The 26,271-nt window shown below is 38.1% G+C and overlaps 2 protein-coding genes and 1 long non-coding RNA gene across 9 annotated transcripts; 1 reads left to right on the top strand and 2 right to left on the bottom strand.

Annotated features, from left to right (window-relative positions):
* The first annotated feature begins 4,517 nt into the window (after window positions 1–4,517).
* On the top strand, window positions 4,518–7,391 carry LOC137734005 (uncharacterized). 7 transcript variants are annotated; one of them, XR_015964315.1, is made up of 8 exons: window positions 4,525–4,894; window positions 5,389–5,479; window positions 5,627–5,742; window positions 5,933–5,992; window positions 6,073–6,138; window positions 6,460–6,651; window positions 6,804–7,003; window positions 7,090–7,391. XR_015964315.1 is itself a non-coding variant. In XM_068473243.2 (7 exons), exons 1-6 carry the CDS (start codon window positions 4,842–4,844, stop codon window positions 6,993–6,995), a joined length of 582 nt encoding a protein of 193 aa, XP_068329344.1. In that variant the 5' UTR covers window positions 4,518–4,841; the 3' UTR covers window positions 6,996–7,003; window positions 7,090–7,391. The 7 variants fall into 7 exon arrangements, 4 of the variants coding, with proteins under 4 accessions (XP_068329344.1, XP_088553271.1, XP_068329345.1 ...); XR_015964314.1 differs by having other exon boundaries at window positions 4,526–4,898; window positions 6,804–6,997; XR_015964313.1 differs by having other exon boundaries at window positions 4,526–4,898.
* Window positions 7,392–17,105: 9,714 nt separating this feature from the next.
* Window positions 17,106–23,102, bottom strand: LOC148696061 (uncharacterized). The gene is made up of 2 exons (XM_088697143.1): window positions 21,662–23,102; window positions 17,106–17,176 (listed from the first exon to the last, which is right to left on the bottom strand). The coding sequence occupies exons 1-2, from the start codon at window positions 23,085–23,087 to the stop codon at window positions 17,106–17,108; spliced, it is 1,497 nt and encodes a 498-aa protein (XP_088553269.1). The 5' UTR covers window positions 23,088–23,102.
* A 147-nt stretch (window positions 23,103–23,249) lies between these two features.
* On the bottom strand, window positions 23,250–24,743 carry LOC148696060 (uncharacterized). The gene is made up of 2 exons (XR_015964907.1): window positions 24,304–24,743; window positions 23,250–23,462 (listed from the first exon to the last, which is right to left on the bottom strand). It is a non-coding gene; the product is annotated as an uncharacterized LOC148696060 (long non-coding RNA).
* Window positions 24,744–26,271: the final 1,528 nt, after the last annotated feature.

Below are 26,271 nucleotides of genomic sequence, written 5' to 3'. Positions count from 1 at the left end.
AAATATATAATCTAGGTTTTCTCAAAAAAAAAAAAAACAAAACAAAACAAAACAAAACAAAAAAAAATATATATATATAAAATCTAGGTGTACTGTGTGTGTATATATATATATATTTTATATAATTGGAACAAATTAATTTACCTACCTACAAATTTATTTCCAATAATTTACCTACAAAACATTATACCCCATGTGTCACATCCCGGCCCGTGGCAGATCACTTCCCCGGCCCGCTCCACCACTGTAGCATGATATTGTCCGCTTTGGGCTTACCATTCCCTCACCGTTTTGTTTTTGAGAACTCACGAGCAACTTCCTAGTGGGTCACCCATCATGGGATTGCTCTAGCCCCCATCTTGCTTAACTTCGGAGTTCATACTGAACCCAAAGCCAGTAAGCTCCCAAAAGGCCTCGTGCTAGGTAGGGATGAAAATATACATTTAAGGATCACTACCATGGGCGACGTGGGATGTTATAATCCACCACCCTTAGGGGCCCGACGTCCTCGTCGGCACATCACGGCCAGGGTTAGGCTCTGATACCATATTGTCATATCCTAGCCTGGGGGGAATCACTTCCCGGGCCCGCTCCACCACCGTAGCACAATATTGTCTGCTTTGGGCTTACCATTCCTTCACGGTTTTGTTTTTGGGAACTCACGAGCAACTTCCCAGTGGGTCACCCATCATGGGATTACTATAGCCCCCATCTCGCTTAACTTCGGAGTTCCTACGGAATCCGAAGCCAGTGAGCTACCAAAAGGCCTCGTGCTAGGTAGGGATGGGAATATACATTTAAGGATCACTCCTCTGGGCGATGTGGGATGTTACAATCCACCCCCCCTTAGGGGCCCAATGTCCTCGTCGGCACACCACGGCCAAGGTTAGGCTCTGATACCATATTGTCACATCCCGGCTCGGGGGAAATCACTTCTCGGACCCGCTCCACCACCGTAGCACGATATTGTCCGCTGTGGGCATACCATTTCCTCAAGATTTTGTTTTTCGGAACGCACGAGCAACTTCCCAGTGGGTCACCCATCATGGGATTGCTCTAGCCCCCATCTCGCTTAACTTCGGAGTTCCTACGGAACTCGAAGCCAGTGAGCTCCCAAAAAGCCTCGTGCTAGGTAGGGATGGGAATATACATTTAAAGATCACTCCTCGGGGCAATGTGGGATGTTACACCGTGTGTAGTATAATATCTTCTTTTTTTTTTTTCACTAATACATGGAGAATAATTTACCCATAACAAGAAGAAATGTAATTTGATGTATTATATTGAAAAACATTATGTCATGCCTATATTTATACAACAATAAAACGTGCCCAATATATGTAACAATACATGAAAAATAATTTACGTACAAGTTAGAGAAGTGTTATTTGATTCAAAATATATAATATGAATTTATTATAAATTTTTTTTAATAATTGGAACAAATTAATTTACTTCCCAATTAATGCAAAACATATATATATATATATATGTCACAAAAAGGTAATTTTTTGGTATGATATGGATACAATTAATGCAATACAACAATTTATATACTTTATTTCACTTTTTCTACAATTTTAAATTTGGAATAAATTTCGCGATTTGGGAAAATGGCATAGGTGTAAATAAATTGTATTAGTAGGTCAATAGTGTTCCGATGTGGCTGCATATTTTAAATTTGGGCTTTTATTGAACGTTTATATGTAAATGGGTTTTTATCTATGAATCATGAGTTGTAAGGGTCAAAATCTAAAGCACCCTTATGTTAATTTGTTTATATAAAGTGATATGTCTGCTTAGATTTCTTGTTTTATGCAGCAGACAATAGGTTTTATGGCAGAAAATTGAAGTTTTTGAGGAGAAATATTTTGTTTATTTTGAAATGTGTGATGACATATAAGAGTATAACAGGAAGATGGAACAAAACAGGTTCATTCTTGAGAACAGATTAACTTCCAGGACGGAAAGGTGTTGGTCTGTTGGAGAACATCAGAAAATAAGCAAAAAACCAGCTGGGAAAAATTGTATCAGAAATTGTGGTTTCCAATTTTTTACAATTTCTTTTTATGGCAGAAGATTGAAATTTTTTAGGAGAAAATGGGTTGTATAATATTGGTTAAAATTGTGCACATTGTATATATGTAGATTAAGGAGAGTGGAAACATACTTGTAATTTGTACGAATTGGATACTCGCAATATCAACAACGACATAATTTCTGGCAAGACATTGGAAAAATCATATTAAAATCTACAGTAAGTTGACAGTGTAATCACACGATAGAAAACAATAGAGAATAAGAATTGGAAGAAGGGAGGTGAGCACGTTAAGTTTTCCCAAAAACTCATTATCTAAGAATGGGAAATAACGGCAAATACAAATTATCAATGAACAAATGAGGAAATACATCAGGAATTTCATTTGTGCAGCATCAGGAAGAAGTACGTTGGTTTGTTGATGGAAGCAATCCATCTGCTTATACTTTTTGGGTTTTCGCAATAGAGAAAATGATGCAATGTGCTTTTTTCAAATGTGAAATCATACGAAATATTATAACAAAATGATTAAAGAAAACAATTTTATCGTGTTCAATTTTATAAAATTTGCACAAAAAAGGCGACAAAAATTGATTAAGGTCAAATTGTTTAATCGATCACCCATATCATCAGTGTTATCAATTTAGTTAAAAAGCAAATGAATAAAGTTGGTGATGGTCAAATTGGGCGTTAATGTTGTTAATTAAGCAATGTGTGCTCTGGTTGTATTTCGTGCTTATTGTTTTGTATCTTAGTTTTACCTAATGCAAAGTATTTTACTAAAAACTATTTTGTCTGTTTCGAAGCGTGTGCATGTATCTAACAGTAGCAAAAAATGGAGAGATGTTCATACCGAGCTTGATAAAACAGAGCAATAAGTTGCTCTTTGGAGGACCGGCGCTTGTATGATGTTGGTCAAAGGTTGTGTCAACACAGGAAAAAGATAAAAGACAATAAGTTTGATAAAAGGTTACAAAGAATGTACAAATTTAATAAAAAAATAATGCGTTAATTTGTAGGCAAGATGAGAATGGAAGAATTAAAATCAATAAAAATTGGTGGGAAAGTTGAATGTAAACTAAAGCAAAACACTATGATTTACACTGAAATGGAAAGTGAGAATATGGTGAAAAAAGATGTGGAAGACAATTTTGCGTTGTCTTTATTGTAAGAATGGCAATAAACGATATTCAGAGATGGATCAGTTTAGGATCATTCGATCTCTTAGTGTAAGATAGAGATATAATTTGTTGAATCATTTGAGCTTCCATTATCTCAAGTATAATCATCATTTCTATCTCTCATTTTTAGAGGAATTGGTTGTTACCAATTTATAGACAAACACTTTCTTCTTTTGAACTGCTGCAAACATGTGATTAATTGCTTGATTATTCACTGGGGTTTAAAATGGACATCCAAAAGTATGAATCTACGCGTTTTAACCATAGATGCAACAAACTATCCATAATAAGATGATTCAAATTTTCCATTGAAGAAAATCGAACCTAAGACCTTTCACTTACAAGTGAAAAAAAATATCATTAAACCGTAGTATTAAGTGACATTGCCAAATTTATTAGGTGAGGAGGGAAGAGCAGTCGAATTTAAGTGTTGCGGTTGTCGCCCGTGTCTTCAATTTCACCGCCGACTGAACCGTATCTCATGAATATATGATAAAGGTATGGAATATGACAAAGGAAAAAAAAAAATTCTTTATTCTTCTAATTCTAATATAAATATGCCTCAAATTCGTACGGTTGCATGGTAAAACAAGATTAGAAAGCTTTCTAATTTTACTGGTTTAATTTAAAAAATTATATTAAGCTACTAGCGTGAAGAATGTCGAGTCTCTACATTTGCAGCATTTCATTTATTTTATTTTTTTAGATTTATGAGTGTTAAGTTGAAATTAATCTAGTGGTAGGTGTCCAAATTTAAAATTGGACATGTCACGTTAGATTAATAGAATTGTCGAGATCTGCAGTTAAATACGAAATGCGCAGGTATGGAGACTTGGAATCCCCAAGTAGGAGTGAGTCATTGTATTTTGGTCTTCCGCCTTGCATTGGGACGACTCTGGTCATTGGCGGTACAGAAATTGGACTGCATGTCATGAAGCCCACTTATTCTTCAGTCAAACCCAATGAAGCCTGCTGTTGAATATTGATAGATAACCCCCCAAGGCTGTAAGCCCAATTCGGTGCATGGAATATGGGCCGCTTAACCATGGGAAATGGACCGAATATTCTAATTTACCATCATTTTATTTCCATTTTTGTTTCAATATAAAATTAATAATTAGTAATTAAATAAATGTAAAAAATTGGATGAAATCTTTCTTTTTTTATAAAAGGTAATGAAAATAATTTAAAATTTTTAAATTTTAATAATAAGATCAAAATAAAAAATAAATTAATAGCACAAGATTAACTTTTTATTAAAATAAATAATCCTAAGTTTTTCGTTAAAGCTCTTCCTTCTTTCCATCCATCCACATCCAGGATGAGAAAGCAAAAAATAAAGACGAGGCTACCTTGTTTTGTTTTCTGTTTTCTTTTTCATTTATTTCAGCAATTTTCTTCCTCAGGCAGCAGACTCACGCGGCTGCTGTTTCTGTCTCTCTCTCTCAATTTCGATCGAACCCCTCCCTACTGATTTGTCTCTCTCTCTCAATAGTCGACGACGACCTCCCGGTCAACTTCATACAAGCACCCACACAGACCAAGAGAGAGATTGAGAGAGAAAGACGAAGAGAGAGATCTAGCTTTCCTTTTTCTCTTTCTTCCAGTATTGTTTCGTCGCCATGGGTCAAGCTTTTCGGAAGCTCTTCGACACCTTCTTCGGCAACACTGAGATGCGAGTACTCTCTCTCTCTCTCTTTTTCATTTTCTATATTCTTTTGTATTTCGGGAGAATTTTGTAGCTTTTTTGTTCTATTTTCCTACTCTTTTTTTTGGTATTTTGATATTTATATCTGTGCAGGGATATCTAGGGTTCATACCGTAATGGTATTTTTGTGTGTGTGTTGTTTTTACCTTTACTGGTTCAATTCTTCGATCGGTGAGTTGATGCCGTCATTAATTAGTTAAACTTAATCATTTAGGAAATTATTTGGCTTTATATTTCTCAAAATAATCCATGATTAGATAATATTCGCCCATTTAATTGTACATGTTTGTATTCCTATAAAGTGTATGAATAACGGCTTTTGTAAGCGTGCATTCGTTGTATGCGAAATGATCGACTTCCGGTTAGATTTTCATTGCCTCCATTTTATTCAGGAGCATAATATGTTTAGTTGGCGATTGACATTACTCTGACCTGCTTTTCATATTTCTGCGGTGGCATAGGTTGTAATGCTTGGCCTCGACGCAGCCGGTAAAACAACCATCCTTTACAAGCTGCACATTGGTGAAGTTTTGTCAACTGTCCCTACAATAGGTGGGTGTCTCTGATCACTAGAATAGGGCATCTTGATACATGAGGGTTTTGATGTTGGGGAGTTCTTGTCTCTGTGATATATGTCAACGATTGTGATACAGGTTGTTTAGATTTTCTGTTAAGGCACTTCTTCCTTTGTATTAACAGGTTTCAATGTGGAGAAAATTCAGTATAAGAATGTGATGTTCACCGTTTGGGATGTCGGTGGACAAGAGAAACTAAGGCCACTCTGGAGGCATTACTTTAATAACACGGACGGGCTGGTAATTGAAACTTTCTCTGGTCTTCTTCTTCTGGATAATAATGGTTCTTGAATATTGCTAGTCAGTTGTCCCTTTCTTTTCAAGTTACTAATACTTGTCTCACTTCCTAGTTCACCTTTCTCAGCTTTGTAATAGTTCAATAAATAGAAGCTTCTAGATATCCTTAACATGTTTTATTTTCCATATGTAGATTTACGTTGTTGATTCCTTGGACAGAGAGAGAATTGGAAGAGCAAAGGCGGAATTTCAGGTTGTATGCTCAGCAATGCATACAGTTTAAATACAAGTGTGCGTAGTTGTTTCTCACTTATCTATCTTTATTCTTTTCAGGCCATCATCAGTGATCCTTTTATGCTCAGCAGTGTCATCTTGGTGTTTGCTAATAAACAGGATATGGTATGTTGTAGTATTAGTTTCTGATCTGCATATTGCTTGATAATTGTGAAGTTCATGATTTCAACCAACATAAGAATGTGCAAGGTGATTGCCCACATAAGTTCTAGGGGTGTCTGACTTATTTATCTCCAAGTTAGAGGATGGCACAGGGTATTATTGTCTTTTTTCAGTATTCTATTTTCGACAGTTATTTGCTGCATGGGATGTTACTCTCAAGTAATTATGTCTCAAATCAGAGTGTTCAAATTACAATTTACTAAATGGTTATAGTTAGATGTCAGATGTTGCGGTACTGGGCTGCTGATTGCTGTCTTTTTTCAGTATTTACATCCGTTCCAAGCACTGTCGAGTCCTTTTCATTGCTTTTTGGAGATGGCCAAACTTTTGGTTACAAGGGGAACTGAACCCAAGACCTACCCCTTCATTCCATGTCACTCGTGCAATTTGAACCAAGGCTCATAGGCGATAACACTTCACTTTTGTAATTCACCTTACATACCAACAATAATGAAAGTAATTTACTTACTGATCTCCTATCAGAGCTCATGTCCTTATTTCTTGTGGGCAAGTTTTATTCATGCCATTCAGCCAGCATACACATGATTTTGAAACGCTGGTTCCTTGTCAACTTTTTGCGATGTATTTATTTGTCATTTTGTATCCAGAAAGGAGCTATGTCACCAATGGAAGTGTGTGAAGGACTAGGCCTATTTGATCTCAAGAACAGAAAATGGCACATACAAGGGACTTGTGCCCTTCGAGGCGATGGCCTTTACGAGGGCTTGGATTGGTTAGCTAGCACGCTGAAAGAGATGAGAGCTGCTGGATACTCTTCAGTGGGCACCTCGTCATTCTAATAGTTGAGGTCTATACTTGTACATTTTGATGTTTTACCAGCTTACTTGGCAAGGCAAGTCCTCAAGTAATTGTTTATTCATTGTGTTTCTGTAGGTTTATTAGGATTCTTGGGGCTGGTCAATTCAAATTGACGACGAGCTGAAGAGTGGTCATTTGTGCGTCCAAAGTCCCGGGACTCCTGGACTTGCTTTGACATTCAGACATGTAAACCCATTCCAATGTATATTCAAAATCGCCAGGTTGTGCAATCGATGAGTATTTGCTGATATTATTATGTATGATTTGGAGTTTGCCCCTTCAAAAGTGTTGTTTTGCGTATTATTTGTAGATGACTGTTCTTACACAGGTGCCTACTTTTTGACAGATTAATGGGTATAATTGCTCGTGTTGCGTTATCCGTCTGTCCAAGACACATTAATGCGTATAATTTCTCATACCTTCTTGTAATGGAGTGAGTACAATATTTATATACTTATTAAAGCTAATATCATCTGTAAATAAACAGCTCAAATCAAATATTTTTTAACAACTCTTTAAAGGTAATAAAAAGTGAGAAAACTACTGCACTTTGAGAAAGGGAAAATATGAGGCAAGTATGTAATTCCACGTGTCAATGTCTGAAAGATTCGGAAGAGAGATCTTTATAGCGGCTATGGAATCATGTAATGCAACGGTCACTTGTCTCCTTCAACAGAATTTTTCTTTCTTAAATATTTTGCATAATGATCAAGGGTAATAATAAAAGGCAATTGAAAGCAGTTTATCATTTATTGAGCTACAAATATATTTTTAATAGAATATCGAAAACTAAACAATAAATAAACAAATATTATAAAAGGGCCTAAAACATTATCGAAACGGGACTCTATCTACAAGAATATTAATAGGAAGTCTTACATGGTTTTTCAAAACCTCATTGTGAGGTGAAGGTAAAAGCATTGTACAATCAAATCCAACTATAAACCATGATGAGAAAAATACAACTTTTTAATTTTGGCGAAAATTTTACGTGAGCAATAGGGAAAACTTTACAAGGCATTTGGAAGCGGTTTTCGGTTTATTGAAGAATAAATATATATTTAGTATAATATTTAAGCCGAATGCTTAAGTGAAAAATATAGTAGCGAGGTCAAAAATATTGTTAAAAAGGGGTTACACCCTCAAAAATATCAACGGAAAGTCTTACTTTAATTTTCAAAACTTCACGGTGAGGCGAAGGTGAAAATATATAATTTGAACGATGATTTATTTAGGAATTTGCAAAACCTACTAAAAACCGTGAGTGTTAACCCACGTTTTTTGTGAAAAATACAAATTTTTTATTTTCGCGAAATAATTTCCCTAACCATTAAGGAAAATTTTATAAGGCATTTGGAAGTGGTTGTATGACTTATTGAGCAACAAATGTATATTTAGTAGAATATTTAAGCTTAAAGCTAAAAAAATAAGTGAAAAATATAGTAGTGACGCCCAAAACAATGTTAAAATGGGGTTACACCTTCAAGAATATCAACGGAAACTCTTACTTTAATATTCAAAACTTCACGGTGAGGCGAAGGTGAAAATAAAGAATTTCAAATGATGATTTATATACGAATTTGCAAAACCGACTAAAAACCGTGAGCACCCTCGTTTTTTGTGAAAAATGCAAATTTTTTGTTTTGGCAAAATATTTTCCGTGAGCATTAGGGAAAACTTTACAAGGCATTTGGAAGCGGTTTTACGGTTTATTGAAGAATAAATGTATATTTAAGCCGAAAGCTACGAAAATAAGTGAAAAATATCGTAGTGAGGCCCAAAATGGTTAAAATGGGGTTACACCCTCAAAAATATCAACGGAAAGTCTTAATTTAATTTTCAAAAGTTCAAGGTGAGGTGAAGGTGAATTTAAATAATTTGAACGATGATTTATGTACAAATTTGTAAAACCTACTAAAAACTATGAGTGTTAACCCACGTTTTCTGTGAAAAATGCAAATTTTTTATTTTCGCGAAATGTTTTCCGTGAGCATTAGAGAAAACTTTACAAGCCATTTGGAAGCAGTTTTACGGTTTATTGAAGAATAAATGTATATTTAGTATAATATTTAATCCAAATGCTACGAAAATAAGTGAAAAATATAGTAGTGAGGCCCAAAACATTGTTAAAATGGGGTTACAGCCTCAAAAATATCAAAGGAAAGTCTTACTTAAATTTTCAAAACTTCACGGTGAGGTGAAGATGAAATAAATAATTTGAACGATGATTTATATACGAATTTGCAAAACCGACTAAAAACCGTGAATGTTAACCCACGTTTTTTTGGGAAAAATAAAAAAATTTTATTTTAGCAAAATAATTTCCTTGAACATTAGGAAAAAATTTACAAGGCATAATCTTCGTAGCCCGCAAGGCAGGTTCGACCCAACGACATGATTTGCGAGTGGAGCTTTGCTTTTTAAATATTATATATTTATTTAGTTTCCATTTATATGTTTGATAAAGAATTTTCCACATTACACTTAGATTAAAATAACGTTTATAAGAATTAGCGTATTAACAGAATTTATGGAATTATGCTACGTTCTATGGGATGCACAAGTACACATATTATTATTGATGCCTTAATTGGATTTACGGTCATGAATAGTAGCATTGACTAGAATTATCGAATTATCGATTTACCATTATACGATTATAATTACGTTATCTGCTCATTGTGTGCTACACTGGTGTTTGTACTCGTCCGACCTAGGGCCAGGCTTCACGTGTATGTTCACAGTGCATCGTACCCTCACTTTGGATCCATTGTAGGTGCCAGTCATGTCCTAGACTGCTATGGGCAATTAGGACTCACATGTGACGCGCTTAGCGCCAGTCTTCACGTGATTATAGTACTAAAGTGTAAATCATTATTACACCCAATCCTATTCATGTCAAAATACATCTGCATGAACTCGTGTGTCAACATATGTCGATGAGCACCCAATATTATATGTTTGTTCATTCAAGTTATGGTGATTACCGATGGTCATGCATTTTGTATGCTAAATATCGTGAATTGTTGCATTATGGTGATATTACTATTTATGATAAACGTTTGCATAGTATATGTAGTATATATATTTGGAAAATATACTTGTTTTACGGTAAGGGGTTATTACATTTTCGAAAAGGTTTTACAAGCTTTATTTTTAGGCCCATTTACCCTTGTTTTTCGCCCTTCCAGGTTTTAGTGGCTGAGCTTTCGTGTTGACGAGAATTCTTGACAAATCTTGGTTTAGGAGTTTACCTTCGATGGTAGAATTCTCATTCTACTTTATTATACTTTACGTATGCTCTAACATAACGTGTGAAATGGGTTCATTCCCGCTCACATGCGCACTCTTGCATTTAGGCACTTTTAGGTTTAAATTTATTTATATTTTCCACATCACAACACTATATGGCTTCGTCGCCTTTCTGGCGTCGGCCAGCACAGCTCGATTCAGAGTCCAAGTGGACATTCCGAGTTGGGGTGTGTCACCCAAAACATTGTTAAAATTGGGTTCCACCCTCAAGAATATCAATGGAATGTCTAACCTTAATTTTGAATACTTCACGATGAGGTGAAGGTGAAAATGAATAGATTAGACGACGATTTATGTACGAATTTGTAAAACGGACTAAAAATGTGAGTGTGAACCCACATTTTCTATCAAAAATGCAAATTTTTTATTTTCGTGAAACATTTTCCATGAGCATAATGGAAAACTTTGTAAGGCATGTGGAAGTGGATTTATGATGTATTGAGCAACAAATGTATATCTAGTAGAATATTTAAGTTGAAAACCAAAAAAATAAGTGAAAAATATAGTAGTGAGACCCAAAATTAGGGTTCTACCCTTAAGAATCTTAACAGAAAGTCTTACCTTAATTTTCAAAACTTCACGGTGAGGCAAAGGTGAAAATAAATAGATTGAACAATGATTTAAATACGACTGGGTGAGGATCGGTAACGTGGTACCGATCTTTCCCAATTCCATTTTTTTTATTTATTTTTTGCTTTTTTCTTATTCCTTTGAGTTTTTTCTTCGTACATTACTTTATTTGAGTAACCACTATTAAATTCAAATATCTTTAAATTTAGGTTTTAAATCGTTGATTGCAAATGTTTAAATATGTATGATAATAGATTTTGCATGAAAAAATATATTTTGAAGAATATGAGTTTGATAGTTTGTTGTTATGGTAAGAGAACTAAAACAAACATAAGCAAAACAAAAACTAAAAAACTAAAAAGAAAAAAATTGAAAAGAGGGGTTCGGTATGAAGATAGCGATTATTTCTTGGAACTGTCGCTACCACACTAGCGACAGTTGTTTAGAACAATTGGTACCGAAGTACTGATCATATCATTTTCTATTTCATTTATTTATTTGAAAGCAAGTTTACAATTTATTGAGCAACAAATGTATATTTAGTAGATTATTTAAGTCGAAAACTAAAAAAATAAATGAAAAATATAGTAGGGAGGCCCAAAACATTGTTAAAATGGCGTTCAACCCTCAAGAATATAACAAAAAGTATTACTATAATCTTCAAACTTCTTGGTGAGGTGAAGGTGAAAAGTTAACAACGATTTATGTTCGAAGTTGTAGAAACTGACTAAAAACCGTTTTTTATCAAAATTGCAATATTTTTATTTTAGCGAAATATTTTCAATGACCATTAAAGAAAAATTTATAAGGCATTTGGAAGCGAATTTACGATTTATTGAGCAACAAATGTATATTTAGTAGACTATTTAAATCGAAAACAAACAAAACAAAGGAAAAATATAGTAGTGAGGCCCAAAACATTGTTAAAATTGTGTTCCACCCTCAAGAATATAACATAAAGTATTACTATAATTTTCAAACTTCATGGTGAGGTGAAGGTAAAAATAAATAGTTTGTACAACGATTTATGTACGAATTTGTGAAAACTGACTAAAACCAATCAGTGTTTACCCACGTTTTTTGTTAAAAATGCAAATTTTTTATTTTCGCTAAATATTTTCTGTGAGCATTAAGGAAAATTTTATAAGGCCTTTGGAAGCGGATTTACGATTTATTGAGCAACAAATGTATATTTAGTAGAGTATTTAAGTCAAAAACGTAAAAAAATAAGTGAAAAATATAGTTGTGAGGCCCAAAACATTGTTAAAATAAGGTTCCACCCTCAAGAATGTTAATAGAAAGTATTGCTTTAATTTTCAAACTTAATGGTGAGGCAAAGGTGAAAATAAATAGTTTGAACAACAATTTATGTACGAATTTGTAAAAACTGACAAAAAATCGTAAGTGTAACACCCATGTTTTTAGTCAAAAAGGCAAATTTTTTATTTTCACAAAACATTTTCCATGAGCATTAAGGAAAATTTATAAGGCATTTGGAAGCAGATTTATGATTTATTGAGCAACAAATGTATATTTAGTAGATTATTTGTGTCGAAAACTAAAAAAATAAGTGAAAAATATAGTTATGAGACCCACAACATTGTTAAAATTGGGTTCCACCCTCAAGAATACAACAAAAAGAATTACTATAATTTTTAAACATCATGGTGAGGTGAATGTAAAAATAAATAGTTTGAATGACGATTTATGTACGAATTTGCAAAAAAACTGACCAAAAACAATGAATGTTAACACATGTTTTTTGTCAAAAATCCAAATTTTTTTTTTCTCGAAAAATTTTGCAAGAGCATTAAGGAAACTTTTATAAGGCATTTGAAAGCATATTTACAATTTATTGAGCAACAAATGGATATTTAGTAGACTATTTAAGTCGAAAGCTAAAAAAATAAGTCAAAAATATAGTAGCGAGTCCTAAAACATTGTTAAAATGGGGTTCCACCCTCAGGAATATAACAAGAAGTACTACTATAATTTTCAACCTTCATGATTAGGCGAAGGTGAAAATAAATAGTTTGAACGACAATTTATGTACGAATTTGTAAAAATCGACTAAAAACTGTGATTTAGGCAAAGATGAAAATAAATAGTTTCAACCCACGTTTTATGTATGAATAGTTTGAACGACGATTTAGGCAAAGGTGAAAATAAATAGTTTCAACCCACGTTTTTTTGGGGAAAATGCAAATTTTTTATTTTCGAGAAATATTTTCCATGAGCATTACAGAAAACTTTACAAGGCATTTGGAAGCAGTTTTACTGTTTCTTGAAGAATAAATGTATATTTAGTATAATATTTAAGCCGAATGTTATAAAAATAAGTGAAAAATATGATAGTGAGGCCCAAAACATTGTTAAAATGGGGTTACACCCTCAATAATATCAACGGAAAGTCTTACTTAAATTTTCAAAACTTCACGGTGAGACGAAGGTGAAAATAAATAATTTGAACGATGATTTATGTATGAATTTGCAAAACCTACTAAAACCCGTGTGTTAACCCACGTTTTTTGTGAAAAATGCAAATTTTTTATTTTCGTGAAATAATTTCCCTAACCATTAAGGAAAACTTTATAAGGCATTTGGAAGTGGTTGTATGATTTATTGAGTAACAAATGTATATTTAGTAGAATATTTAAGCCGAAAACTGAAAAAACAAGCGAAACCAATATACTAGTAAGGCCCAAAACATTGTTAAAATGGGGTTCCACCCTCAAGAATATCAACGAAAAGGCTTACCTTAATTTTCAAATATTCACTATGAGGCAAATGTGAAAATAAATAGATTCAACGATGATTTATGTATGAATTTACAAAATTGACTAAAAACTGTAAATGTTAACCAACATTTTTTTGTCAAAAATGCAAATTTTTTATTTTCTCAAAATATATTTCGTGGGCATTAAGGAAAACTTTATAAGGCATTTGGAAGCGGATTTACGATTTATTGAGGAGCAAATGTATATTTAGTAGAATATTTAAGATGAAAACTAAAAAATTAAGATATAATAGTGAGGCCCAAAACATTGTCAAATGGGTTCTCTACCCTTAAGAATCTTAATGGAAAGTCTTACTTTAATTTTCAAAATTTCACGGTGAGACGAAGGTGAAAATAAATAGATTAAACGATGATTTAAGTACGATTGGGCGAAGATCAGCAACATGGTATCGATATTTCCTTATTCTAATTTATTTATTTATTTTATGCTTTTTTGTTTTTTCCTTTGAGTTTTTTCTTCATACGTCATTTTATTTGAGTAACCACTGCTAAATTCAAATATCTTTAAATTTAAGTTTTAAATCGTTGATTACAAGTGTTTAAACATGAATTATAATAAATTTTGCATAGAAAATTATATTTTGAAGAATATGAATATGATAGTTTGTTGGTATGATAAGAGAAATAAAAGAAACATTAGCACCACTTAGTACTACAGTTTAGTGGTATTCCTCTAGACTTGTAAGTGAGATGTCTTAGGTTCGATTCTTACCAAAAACGAATTGGAACCATATTATTGTTAGCCTATAGATAGATAGATAGATAGATAGATAGATAGATAGATAGATATATATATATATCGTCGCTATCTCACTAGCGTCGGATCTGGTGGATCATCGGTAACAAAGTACCAATCGTATCATTTTCTATTTTATTTATTTTCTGGTTTTTTCTTTTTTCATTGAAGTTTTTTTTTTCTTCCTACGTTAATTTTATTTAGATTCAAATACCTTTAGATTTAGATTTATGTCCTATTTTTCTGTGCGTCGGCCGCATTTTTCATGTGCCGAGCTGTCCTCAATTTGAGTGACGGATCCCGCTTCGCTTGCTCGTCAAACCTTCCTAACACCTATTTTTATGGTTAAAAATTCAATCTTTTTTATCCGTGAGTACTAGGGGAAACTTTATAAGGCATTTGAAGCGGTTTTACGGTTTATTGAGCAATAAATGTACAATTTATTAAGCAACAAATTTATATTTGGTAGAATATTTAAGCTGAAAACTAAAAAATAAGTGAAAAATATACTAGGGAGGCCCAAACTTTGTTCAAATCGGTTCCACCATCAGGAATATCAACGGAAAATCTTACTTTAATTTTCAAAACTTCAGTGTGAGACGAATGTGAAATAAAATAGATTGAACGATAATTTCTGTACGAATTTAAAAAACCAACTAAAAACTGTGAGTGTTCGCTCACGTTTTTTTTTTGTCAAAGATGCAAAATTTTTATTTTCATGAAATATTTTCCATAAGCATCAATGAAAACTTTAAAAAAACATTTGGAAGCGCATTTACGATTTATTGAGCAACAAATGTATATTTAGTAGAATATTAAATAAAATAAGTGAAATATATACTAGTGAGGTCCAAAACATTCGTAAAATGGGGTCCCACTCTCAAGAATATCAACGAAGTCTTACTTTAATTTTCAAAACTTCACGGTGAAGCGAATGTGAAAATAAACAGATTGAACGATGATTCATGTACAAATTTGCAAAACTGATTAAAAATTGTGAGTGTTAACACACATTTTTTGTGAAAAATGAAATTTTTTTATTTCCGCGAAATAATCCCTTAAGCATTAAGGAAAACTTTCTAACGCATTTGGAAGCAGATTTACGATTTATTGAGCCTCAAATGTATATTTAGTTGAATATTTAAGCCGAAAACTAAAAAAAATAAGTGAAAAATATAGTAGTGAGGTCCAAAACATATTTAAATAGGGTTCCACCCTCAAGAATATCAACAGAGAGTCTTACTTTAATTTTCAAAACTTCACAATGAGCCGAAGGTGAAAATAAATAGTATCAACGATAATTTACACCCACGTTTATTTGTCAAAAATGCAATTTTTTTTTTTATTTTTGCAAAATATTTTCCGTGAGCATTAAGGAAAACTTTATAAGGCATTTGTAATCGGTTTCATGATTTATTGAGCAAAAAATGTATATTTAGTAGAATATTTAAGCCGACAACTAAAAAAATAAGTGAAAAATATAGTAGTGAGACTCAAAACATTATTCAAATAGGGTTCGAGCCTCAAGAATATCAACGGAAAGTGACACACCCCGACTGAGATCGGAGTGTGCTGGCCGTCACTCAAAGGTGACGTAGCCATGTGCACGTGCGGAAGCTAGTAAAGTAGTAATATAAAAGTACGAATGATTCAAAACTAGCATACAAGGTAATAATATAAGTGCTAGTAAGTGATATACAAAATCAGAGCAGGTCTAAAGCAGTCCAAACAAAAACGATAACAGTGGTACGCCCGAAGGCGACCCTACAATGTGGAGTGTCTGTCAGAACGCCGAAAAGCTCTCAAGGGAAACCACCGCAACGGCTAAGCAACTAGAACCTGGAGGGGCGCAAAACAAAAGCGTGAGTGGGCAAAAACAAAGCTCTTTGAAAACCATTTAGCAAAATACAATCTAACCCCTCACCGTAAAACCTGTATACTTCCCAGAAAATAACATATGTACGTATGTATAGATATGCCCAATATGCTCAAGGGTATGCCAAACATGCTCAAGATATGTCATGCCCAAGCCATAATATGAATGTAAGTGCCCAGGTATAAATCATATCAACGTTATAACATCTGGCAGCCGGAGTCACCTAACGTGACCTGTACGGCTGCATCTAGAGCTCAAATCTCAACTCTATAACTGAACCTGCCCACGAGTCGGAACCACCTAAAGTGGTCTGTACGACAGGTCTGGGTGTAATACATATGTACGCTCTAGTGCTACGATCACGTGAAGACTGTGCGAATAATCGCGGGTCACCTACGAGTCGGAACCACCTACTGTGGTCTGTACGACAGGCCTATGCACCTAGCTTGGATCCAAGCTGAGCGTATGGTGCGGGAGGCGAACAACACGTGAAGGACTGTGCCCTACTCTGGGCGGGAGCACTAACACCGGGGGTGCAGGTTATGAGCTCTCTAAGCATCTCTAACCACTATTTAATGCAATCGTTAATTAACGCTTACCTGGCACTTACCTATGCCTCCACAGCACCCACACATAAATATATATATGACATATGCATATGTATATGTATGCCACAAGTAATGCATGCAATGATGCATAAACGATAATAATAAAGTGCATGGCATAATGTAAATAACCCTTTTTAATCAATTTCTGGGAATATAAATGTATATAGGTATATACGGAAAACAAAAGCCCACTCACTGGTATGTAGAAGGGTCGTAGCCCCCCTGTCTCGCGTGTGCACGCTCGTCCTCTGGGTACGTGTCACCTAGATGCGAAACAACTATAAAAACGTTAACTTTAAAGCACATAACCCGTTTCTCGTAATAACTTCTCATACATTGCTCAAAATGGACAAATGAATATACCAACGTGCTCTACACAACCTCAGGATCACAACCATATTTTTAAAATAATTTTTGGACCCCGCACGCGCCCCCACGCGCCAGCACAGGCACGGACCTACGCGCCCCCCACGCGCGGCCACGTGCCAGGCACACTGACGGTGTCAACAGACGCCGTCAGGAATATTCCGTTAAACTGACGGAATATTCCGTCAAATCTAACCGGATGCCGTTACTGCCGTTAGGAATATTCCGTTAAACTTAACGGAATATTCCGGTTTCTTCTCCGGTCGACCCTCGCCGGACTCCGGTCGCCGGAAAACTGGGAAAAGTTTAAACTTACTAATCTCCTTCGTTTCTCAACCATTTTCTATGATTCTTGGACCAAAAGAAAGCCCTAGACTAGTAGAATCACGTTGGACCACTTTTAAAGGCTAAAAATTACGCAATCTTACCTGTGCAAACAACCAAAACCGGCCAACTTCGAGTAGGACGATCCCGACGTCCAATTTCGTCCAACGAAGCACTCCGAGGCTCCTTGGGACACCACCAAGCTACCTATGAGCTTAGAAATCCCAAAAACTCAATGTATAAATTTTGCATGAACAGTACAAAAATCGGAGCTTGTGAATTCGACGTGAAAACGTTGAGGTTCCTACCTGAAAATGATATATTCGTGCTCCCCTCGACCTCACGATCACGACTGCACCCTTGGTTTCCTCGATCTGTGATGGTTTGAAGGTCCTTGGTGTGTGTCCGTACACTCACAGAAGGAAGAAGAAGAAAGAAGGGAGAGAGAGACAGAGGGAGGGGAAGAGTGACTGTGTGTGTGAGTGTGTGTGTGTGTGGTCCAACTCATGCCACACCACACAAAACAACCCACAACGTGACAAAAAAACGAACTAAGGGCAAAAAGGTAATTTCACACGTGCGTTTAATAATCCCGGGACGGGATGTCACAACCTTCCCACCTTAATAGAATTTCGTCCCGAAATTCAAAACAACCAACAGCAGCTCCTAGTGGCCAAAGAACAAACGAGGATACAAATCCCTCATTCGATCTTCTGTCTCCCATGTAGCTTCCTCAACGGAATGGTTTCTCCACAAAACCTTCACTAAATTCACTGTCTTGTTCCTCAGGACCTTCTCTTTCCAATCTAGTATCGTCACCGGCTCCTCCTCGTACGTCAAATCTGGATTAATCTCAAGCGGTTGAGGAGGTATCACATGAGATGGATCAGCAACATAGTGTCGGAGCATAGACACGTGAAAAACATTATGCACTCTAGCCAACTCCGGAGGCAACTCCAACCTGTAAGCTACCTCACCGACTCGCTCTGTGACCGCGTATGGTCCGATGTACCTGGGACTCAACTTCCCTTTCTTTCCGAACCGCACAACACCTCTCCACGGTGAAAGCTTCAGAAATACCCAATCTCCGACCTCATATGCTCTGTCCGTAGCATGCCGATCCGCTAGACTCTTCTGCCTGTCCTGAGCTGCTTTCAGGTTAGACTTAATCACCTGAACATTCTGAGTAGTTTCCTCGACAATCTCTGGACCCACTAAAACTCTTTCGCCAACCTCTGACCAACACAACGGTGTGCGACAAGCTCTGCCATACAAGGCCTCAAATGGCGCCATGCCAATGCTCGAATGAAAACTGTTGTTGTAAGCAAATTCCATCAAATCCAACCTTTGGTGCCAAGCGTCACCAAACTGCAACACCGAAGCTCGCAGCATATCCTCCAAGGTCTGAATAGTTCTCTCTGACTGTCCGTCTGTCTGTGGATGATATGCCGTACTGTAAAGTAATCTCGTGCCCAAAGCTTCCTGGAAGGCTATCCAAAACTTCGATGTAAATCGTGGATCTCGATCCGAAATAATACTCACAGGGACACCGTGGTACTTCACAACCTTCGAGATAAACAACTCCGCTAAACGGCTCAGAGAATACTTCTCTCTCACAGGAATAAAATGAGCCGACTTAGTGAGTCGATCGACGATCACCCAAATGCCGTCAAGGCCATTATGTGTACGCGGGAGTTTGTACACAAAATCCATGGTGATATTTTCCCATTTCCACTCGGGGACGGGAAGCGGCTGCAACAACCCAAACGGCTTCTTCCTTTCTGCTTTAACTTGCTGACAAACAGCACATCGGCTCACATACTCGGCTATCTCCCTCTTCATACCCGGCCAATAATAAAACGGTCGAATGGTATGATACATTTTCGTAGCTCCTGGATGCATGGCATAAGCCGAGATATGTGCTTCATCGAGAATTTCTCTCTTCAACTCCACACTCTTAGGCACGAACATTCTACCTTCTAGCATCAACATGCCATCCGAATCACGAACTCTGAGGTCTCGCCTCCTTCCTTGATCTCGAGCTTGAATAAGTTCTTGAGTCTCCTGATCAGCTACTTGGGCTTCAAGCACCCGATCAACAAGTATCGGTCTAACTTGGAAATTAGCAAGTAATGCCACATCTCGATCTTCGGCTTCTAGCCTTACTCCCGTAGTACGCAAGTCCACCAAAAGAGGAGCACGACTAGCGTACAACGCATTAATACGGCCCTGTGACTTCCTGCTAAGTGCATCAGCCACTACATTCGCACGACCAGGATGATAATCAATCGTGCAATCGTAATCGCTAAGCAACTCCAACCACCTCCGCTGACGAAGATTAAGTTCCTTCTGAGTAAAGAGATACTGGAGACTCTTGTGATCCGTAAAGATCCTGCACTTTTCTCCGTAAAGATAGTGCCTCCACAACTTCAACGCAAAAATGATAGCAGCCAACTCTAAATCATGTGTAGGGTAATTTGACTCATGAGGTTTCAACTGCCGCGAAGCATAAGCAATCACCCTACCATGCTGCATCAATACACATCCCAAACCATTCAAGGAAGCATCGCTGTAAACCTCGAAATTACCACTATCGTCTGGGAGTGCCAAGACAGGTGCATGAGTGAGACAATGCTTCAACCGCTGGAAACTCTGCTCACACCTATCATCCCACTCAAATTTGACATTCTTCCTCGTTAACCTCGTCAGTGGTAAGGCGATCACCGAAAAATCCTTAACGAATCTCCGATAATACCCTGCCAATCCAAGGAAACTTCTCACATCGGTGACGATTCGCGGTTGCTCCCAACTCTCTACCGCTGCAACCTTCTGAGGGTCAACCAAAATACCCTGAGCAGAAATGACGTGTCCCAAGAACGCAACTTGGTCTAACCAGAACTGGCACTTGCTAAACTTAGCATATAACTGGTGTTCCCTCAACCTTTTCAACACCAAAGTAAGATGTCGAACATGCTCCGCTTTCGACTTAGAATACACCAGAATATCGTCAATGAAGACAATGACAAATCTATCCAAGTAAGGCTGAAATACTCGGTTCATCAAATCCATAAAGGCGGCTGGTGCATTCGTCAACCCAAATGGCATAACCAGAAACTCGTAATGACCATAACGAGTCCTGAACGCCGTCTTAGGGACATCATCCCTACTGATCTTCAGCTGATAGTAACCAGACCTCAAGTCTATCTTAGAGAACACACAAGCACCTCTCAGCTGATCGAACAAATCATCGATACGAGGCAATGGATAACGGTTTTTAATCGTCACCCGATTGAGTTGCCTGTAGTCGATGCACAGCCTCAAAGTTCCATCCTTCTTCCTCACAAACAACACTGGAGCGCCCCAAGGCGAAGTACTAGGCTGGATAAATCCCTTATCCACTAACTCTTGCAGCTGAACTTTCAATTCCCTCAACTCCGCGGGAGCCATACGATAAGGAGTTAAAGAAATAGGATTTGTACCTGGAATCAACTCAATGGTGAACTCTACGTCTCGATCTGGGGGTAACCCAGGTAAATCCTCGGGAAATACATCTGGGAAGTGTCTGACCACTCTCACATCCTCAACTCTGTTAGAAACAGCTTCATCTAGCACTACGTGAGCCAGATACCCCTGACAGCCTTTAGATAACAACTTTTTCGCTCGCAGCGCCGAAATAACGCCATGTCTCACCCCACTCTGCTCACCCACGAAAGTAACCACAGGTAGTCCAGGTCGGTGAAACGTAACTACTTTCCCGTAACAGTCAATGTTGGCACGATAGAAGTGCAACCAATCCGTGCCCAGAATCACATCAAAGTCCACAATATCTAACGGGATAAGATCGGCTGACAAAGCAACTCCCTCTACGATCACTGGACATCCTGGGTACACACAATCTACGACACAACTCTCTCCTCTAGGCATAACGACCTCTAAATCATACCCTAGAGGTGTGGGGCGAGGTTGCGTTACTTGAGCAAAAGTATGAGAAATTACGGAATGTGTAGCTCCACAATCAATTAAGACTCTAGCAAAACAACCAAGAATGTTCAACGTACCCATGATCAAGTCTGGGTTGTTCTGAGCGTCCTGCAGAGAAATATTGTGAAGACGCCCCTGTCCCTGCTGACGCCCGCCGCGGCCTCGGCTCGCCTGAACGCCGCGTCCCTGAGCACCACGCCCCTGACTGGGCTGGCCTGACTGTCTCGAAGACCCTGCACTGCTAGTGGCAATCTCTCCCTGTTGATACTGTCCTCCCTGATACCACTGTGAACCACCCGCTGGAGCTGGAGGATACGGCATATAGCCGCCTGAATACTGGGGATAGCCACCCTGGGGATAAGGATCCTGTGGGTACTGATACTGCCCCGGAGCATAAGGAACAGCATCACCCTGATAGTGGTAAGCACCACCTCGACCCGTCTGGCCGTAGCTACTAGTACCCTGAATCTGCTGGAGTGGTGCAGGTGGTGGCATAAAGGTCTGCTGTGGTTTCTGCTGCTGCTGACCTTGGGGACAATTCGCCGCTCTATGTCCCACCTGTCCACACGTGAAGCAACCATTGCTACCACGTCTACACTCGCCGAAATGCCGGTTGTTACACCTGCGGCAAATAGGGGCTCTACCTCGACCACCCTCGCCCTGCCTCTGGCCTCTAGCGCCACCAGAAAATCTACCTCCACGACCCTGTCCAGTGGCACTGAAGCCACCACTCGAAGAACTAGAACTAGCTCCACCTCTCTTGAAGTTCTGAGTCTGACGGGGCCCGAGCGATGCCTGACCTTTGCCTTTGTCATCTTTCTTCTGGTTGCCGTCCTTCTCTTCATCAGTATCGCTCGACATATTCTCGGAATCCTCGATCCTCAACAGTATCTCATAGAAGTCCCGGTAAGTCTCGCTGTGGACCGTAGACGCCATCGAACGCCACTTCTTCCTGGTGCCCAGACGGAAAAGACGGAGCATCTCCGGCGGATTACCAGCGACATCAGGGTGGTAACGAGACAAGTCCGTAAACTTGCGATAGTACTCATTCGCTGACATCTTCCGCTGTTTCAGTTCGGAAAACTCTTGTTTCTTTCTATCGATGTACTCAGGGGGAACATACCTTCTCCTAAACAACCCCGTAAAAACATTCCAATCAATCCTCTGATCCGGAGTCAACCTACGAAGCTCCTGCTCCCACCAAGCTGCCGACTCCGTATCTAGAAACCAAGCGGTCGTCTCGACCCACCTCTCCATAGGCAAGTTCCCCTGATTATGCAGCACCCGGAAAGTTTTCTCTATGTGTTCTAGCCAGCGCTCTGCGCTCTCGGGTCCCTCACTGCCCTTAAACTTATCCAGCTTCAAATTGTACATAGTCTCCAGAGGAGTCCTCTGGGGAGGGCGCATCACTGCCTGAAGGGCTGTAGCAAAAGCTTCCCCCAACTGAGTAATATCGGGGAAACTAGGCTCAGAAGAGCGACGGGGTTCCCGACGAGGAGGCATAGTTCTGACAGAAGACACCAAAATCATTAGAATACTCACAAGGACACAGGACTGCCAAACCTAGGCTCTGATACCAAACTGACACACCCCGACCGAGATCGGAGTGTGCTGGCCGTCACTCAAAGGTGACGTAGCCATGTGCACGTGCGGAAGCTAGTAAAGTAGTAATATAAAAGTACGAATGATTCAAAACTAGCATACAAGGTAATAATATAAGTGCTAGTAAGTGATATACAAAATCAGAGCAGGTCTAAAGCAGTCCAAACAAAAACGATAACAGTGGTACGCCCGAAGGCGACCCTACAATGTGGAGTGTCTGTCAGAACGCCGAAAAGCTCTCAAGGGAAACCACCGCAACGGCTAAGCAACTAGAACCTGGAGGGGCGCAAAACAAAAGCGTGAGTGGGCAAAAACAAAGCTCTTTGAAAACCATTTAGCAAAATACAATCTAACCCCTCACCGTAAAACCTGTATACTTCCCAGAAAATAACATATGTACGTATGTATAGATATGCCCAATATGCTCAACGGTATGCCAAACATGCTCAAGATATGTCATGCCCAAGCCATAATATGAATGTAAGTGCCCAGGTATAAATCATATCAACGTTATAACATCTGGCAGCCGGAGTCACCTAACGTGACCTGTACGGCTGCATCTAGAGCTCAAATCTCAACTCTATAACTGAACCTACCCACGAGTCGGAACCACCTAAAGTGGTCTGTACGACAGGTCTGGGTGTAATACATATGTACGCTCTAGTGCTACGATCACGTGAAGACTGTGCGAATAATCGCGGGTCACCTACGAGTCGGAACCACCTACTGTGGTCTGTACGACAGGCCTATGCACCTAGCTTGGATCCAAGCTGAGCGTATGGTGCGGGAGGCGAACAACACGTGAAGGACTGTGCCCTACTCTGGGCGGGAGCACTAACACCGGGGGTGCAGGTTATGAGCTCTCTAAGCATCTCTAACCACTATTTAATGCAATCGTTAATTAACGCTTACCTGGCACTTACCTATGCCTCCACAGCACCCACACATAAATATATATATGACATATGCATATGTATATGTATGCCACAAGTAATGCATGCAATGATGCATAAACGATAATAATAAAGTGCATGGCATAATGTAAATAACCCTTTTTAATCAATTTCTGGGAATATAAATGTATATAGGTATATACGGAAAACAAAAGCCCACTCACTGGTATGTAGAAGGGTCGTAGCCCCCCTGTCTCGCGTGTGCACGCTCGTCCTCTGGGTACGTGTCACCTAGATGCGAAACAACTATAAAAACGTTAACTTTAAAGCACATAACCCGTTTCTCGTAATAACTTCTCATACATTGCTCAAAATGGACAAATGAATATACCAACGTGCTCTACACAACCTCAGGATCACAACCATATTTTTAAAATAATTTTTGGACCCCGCACGCGCCCCCACGCGCCAGCACAGGCACGGACCTACGCGCCCCCCACGCGCGGCCACGTGCCAGGCACACTGACGGTGTCAACAGACGCCGTCAGGAATATTCCGTTAAACTGACGGAATATTCCGTCAAATCTAACCGGATGCCGTTACTGCCGTTAGGAATATTCCGTTAAACTTAACGGAATATTCCGGTTTCTTCTCCGGTCGACCCTCGCCGGACTCCGGTCGCCGGAAAACTGGGAAAAGTTTAAACTTACTAATCTCCTTCGTTTCTCAACCATTTTCTATGATTCTTGGACCAAAAGAAAGCCCTAGACTAGTAGAATCACGTTGGACCACTTTTAAAGGCTAAAAATTACGCAATCTTACCTGTGCAAACAACCAAAACCGGCCAACTTCGAGTAGGACGATCCCGACGTCCAATTTCGTCCAACGAAGCACTCCGAGGCTCCTTGGGACACCACCAAGCTACCTATGAGCTTAGAAATCCCAAAAACTCAATGTATAAATTTTGCATGAACAGTACAAAAATCGGAGCTTGTGAATTCGACGTGAAAACGTTGAGGTTCCTACCTAAAAATGATATATTCGTGCTCCCCTCGACCTCACGATCACGACTGCACCCTTGGTTTCCTCGATCTGTGATGGTTTGAAGGTCCTTGGTGTGTGTCCGTACACTCACAGAAGGAAGAAGAAGAAAGAAGGGAGAGAGAGACACGGGGGAGAGAGACAGAGGGAGGGGAAGAGTGACTGTGTGTGTGAGTGTGTGTGTGTGTGGTCCAACTCATGCCACACCACACAAAACAACCCACAACGTGACAAAAAAACGAACTAAGGGCAAAAAGGTAATTTCACACGTGCGTTTAATAATCCCGGGACGGGATGTCACAGAAAGTCTTACTTTAATTTTCAAAACTTCATGGTGAGGCGAGAGTGAAAATAAATAGTTTGAACGATGATTTATCTACGAATTTGCAAAACGATTAAGAGTAACTTTATAAGGCAATTGAAATCTGTTTTACCATTTATTGAGCCACAAATATATTTTAAATTGAATATTTAAGCCGAAAACTGAAAAATAAATCAACAAAAATAGTAGTGGGGCCCAAAATTATTGCCGAAATAGAACTTCATTTACAAGAATATCGACAAAAAGTCTTACGTGAATTTTCAAAACCTCATGGTGTAGTGAAGGTGAAAGCACATAGATTTTATAATGATTTTTGTACAAATTTGCAAAATCACCTAGAAACCGTGATGGTTAGCCACATTTGTTTGGAGAAAAAAATGCAATTTTTTTTTATTTTTACGAAATATTTTTCATCATGCTTAAGAGTAACTTTATAAGACATTTAAAAACGATTTTACCATTTAATGAATCATAAATGTATTTTTAATTGAATATTTAAGTCGAAAAATTGGACAAAAATTGTAATGGGGGCACAAAGCATTCCCAAAAAGGGACCTCATCTACAAGATTTTTAACATAAATTCTTCAAGAATTTCAAAACTTCAAGATGCGGTGAAGGTGAAAGCAAATAAACTTTACAACGATTTTTGTATGAATTTGTAAAATTGACTAGAAACTATAATGTTAGCCCACGTTTTTTATTAGCAAGGTGCAAATTTTTATATTTATAAAAAAAAATTGTCATGATTAAGAGTAGCTTTATAAAATAGTTGAAAATGGTTTCACCATTCATCAAGCCATAAAATATTTTTAATAACCCTCTTCATTT

The sequence above is a fragment of the Pyrus communis genome, chromosome 7 (assembly GCF_041283825.1).
Source record: "Pyrus communis isolate YQ-2024b chromosome 7, ASM4128382v1, whole genome shotgun sequence".
NCBI lineage: Eukaryota > Viridiplantae > Streptophyta > Magnoliopsida > Rosales > Rosaceae > Pyrus > Pyrus communis.
This window is presented reverse-complemented; position numbering and strand designations above follow the sequence as displayed.

Coding starts and splice junctions, on each gene's coding strand:
- LOC137734005 (XM_068473243.2), top strand. CDS start 4,842: ATGGGTCAAGCTTTTCGGAAGCTCTTCGACACCTTCTTCGGCAACACT. Junction 5,480..5,626: donor GTCAACTGTCCCTACAATAG/GTGGGTGTCTCT, acceptor TTGTATTAACAG/GTTTCAATGTGGAGAAAATT. Junction 5,993..6,072: donor GAGCAAAGGCGGAATTTCAG/GTTGTATGCTCA, acceptor TATTCTTTTCAG/GCCATCATCAGTGATCCTTT.
- LOC148696061 (XM_088697143.1), bottom strand. CDS start 23,087: ATGCCTCCTCGTCGGGAACCCCGTCGCTCTTCTGAGCCTAGTTTCCCC. Junction 17,177..21,661: donor CAACCCAGACTTGATCATGG/GTACGTTGAACA, acceptor TTTCGCATCTAG/GTGACACGTACCCAGAGGAC.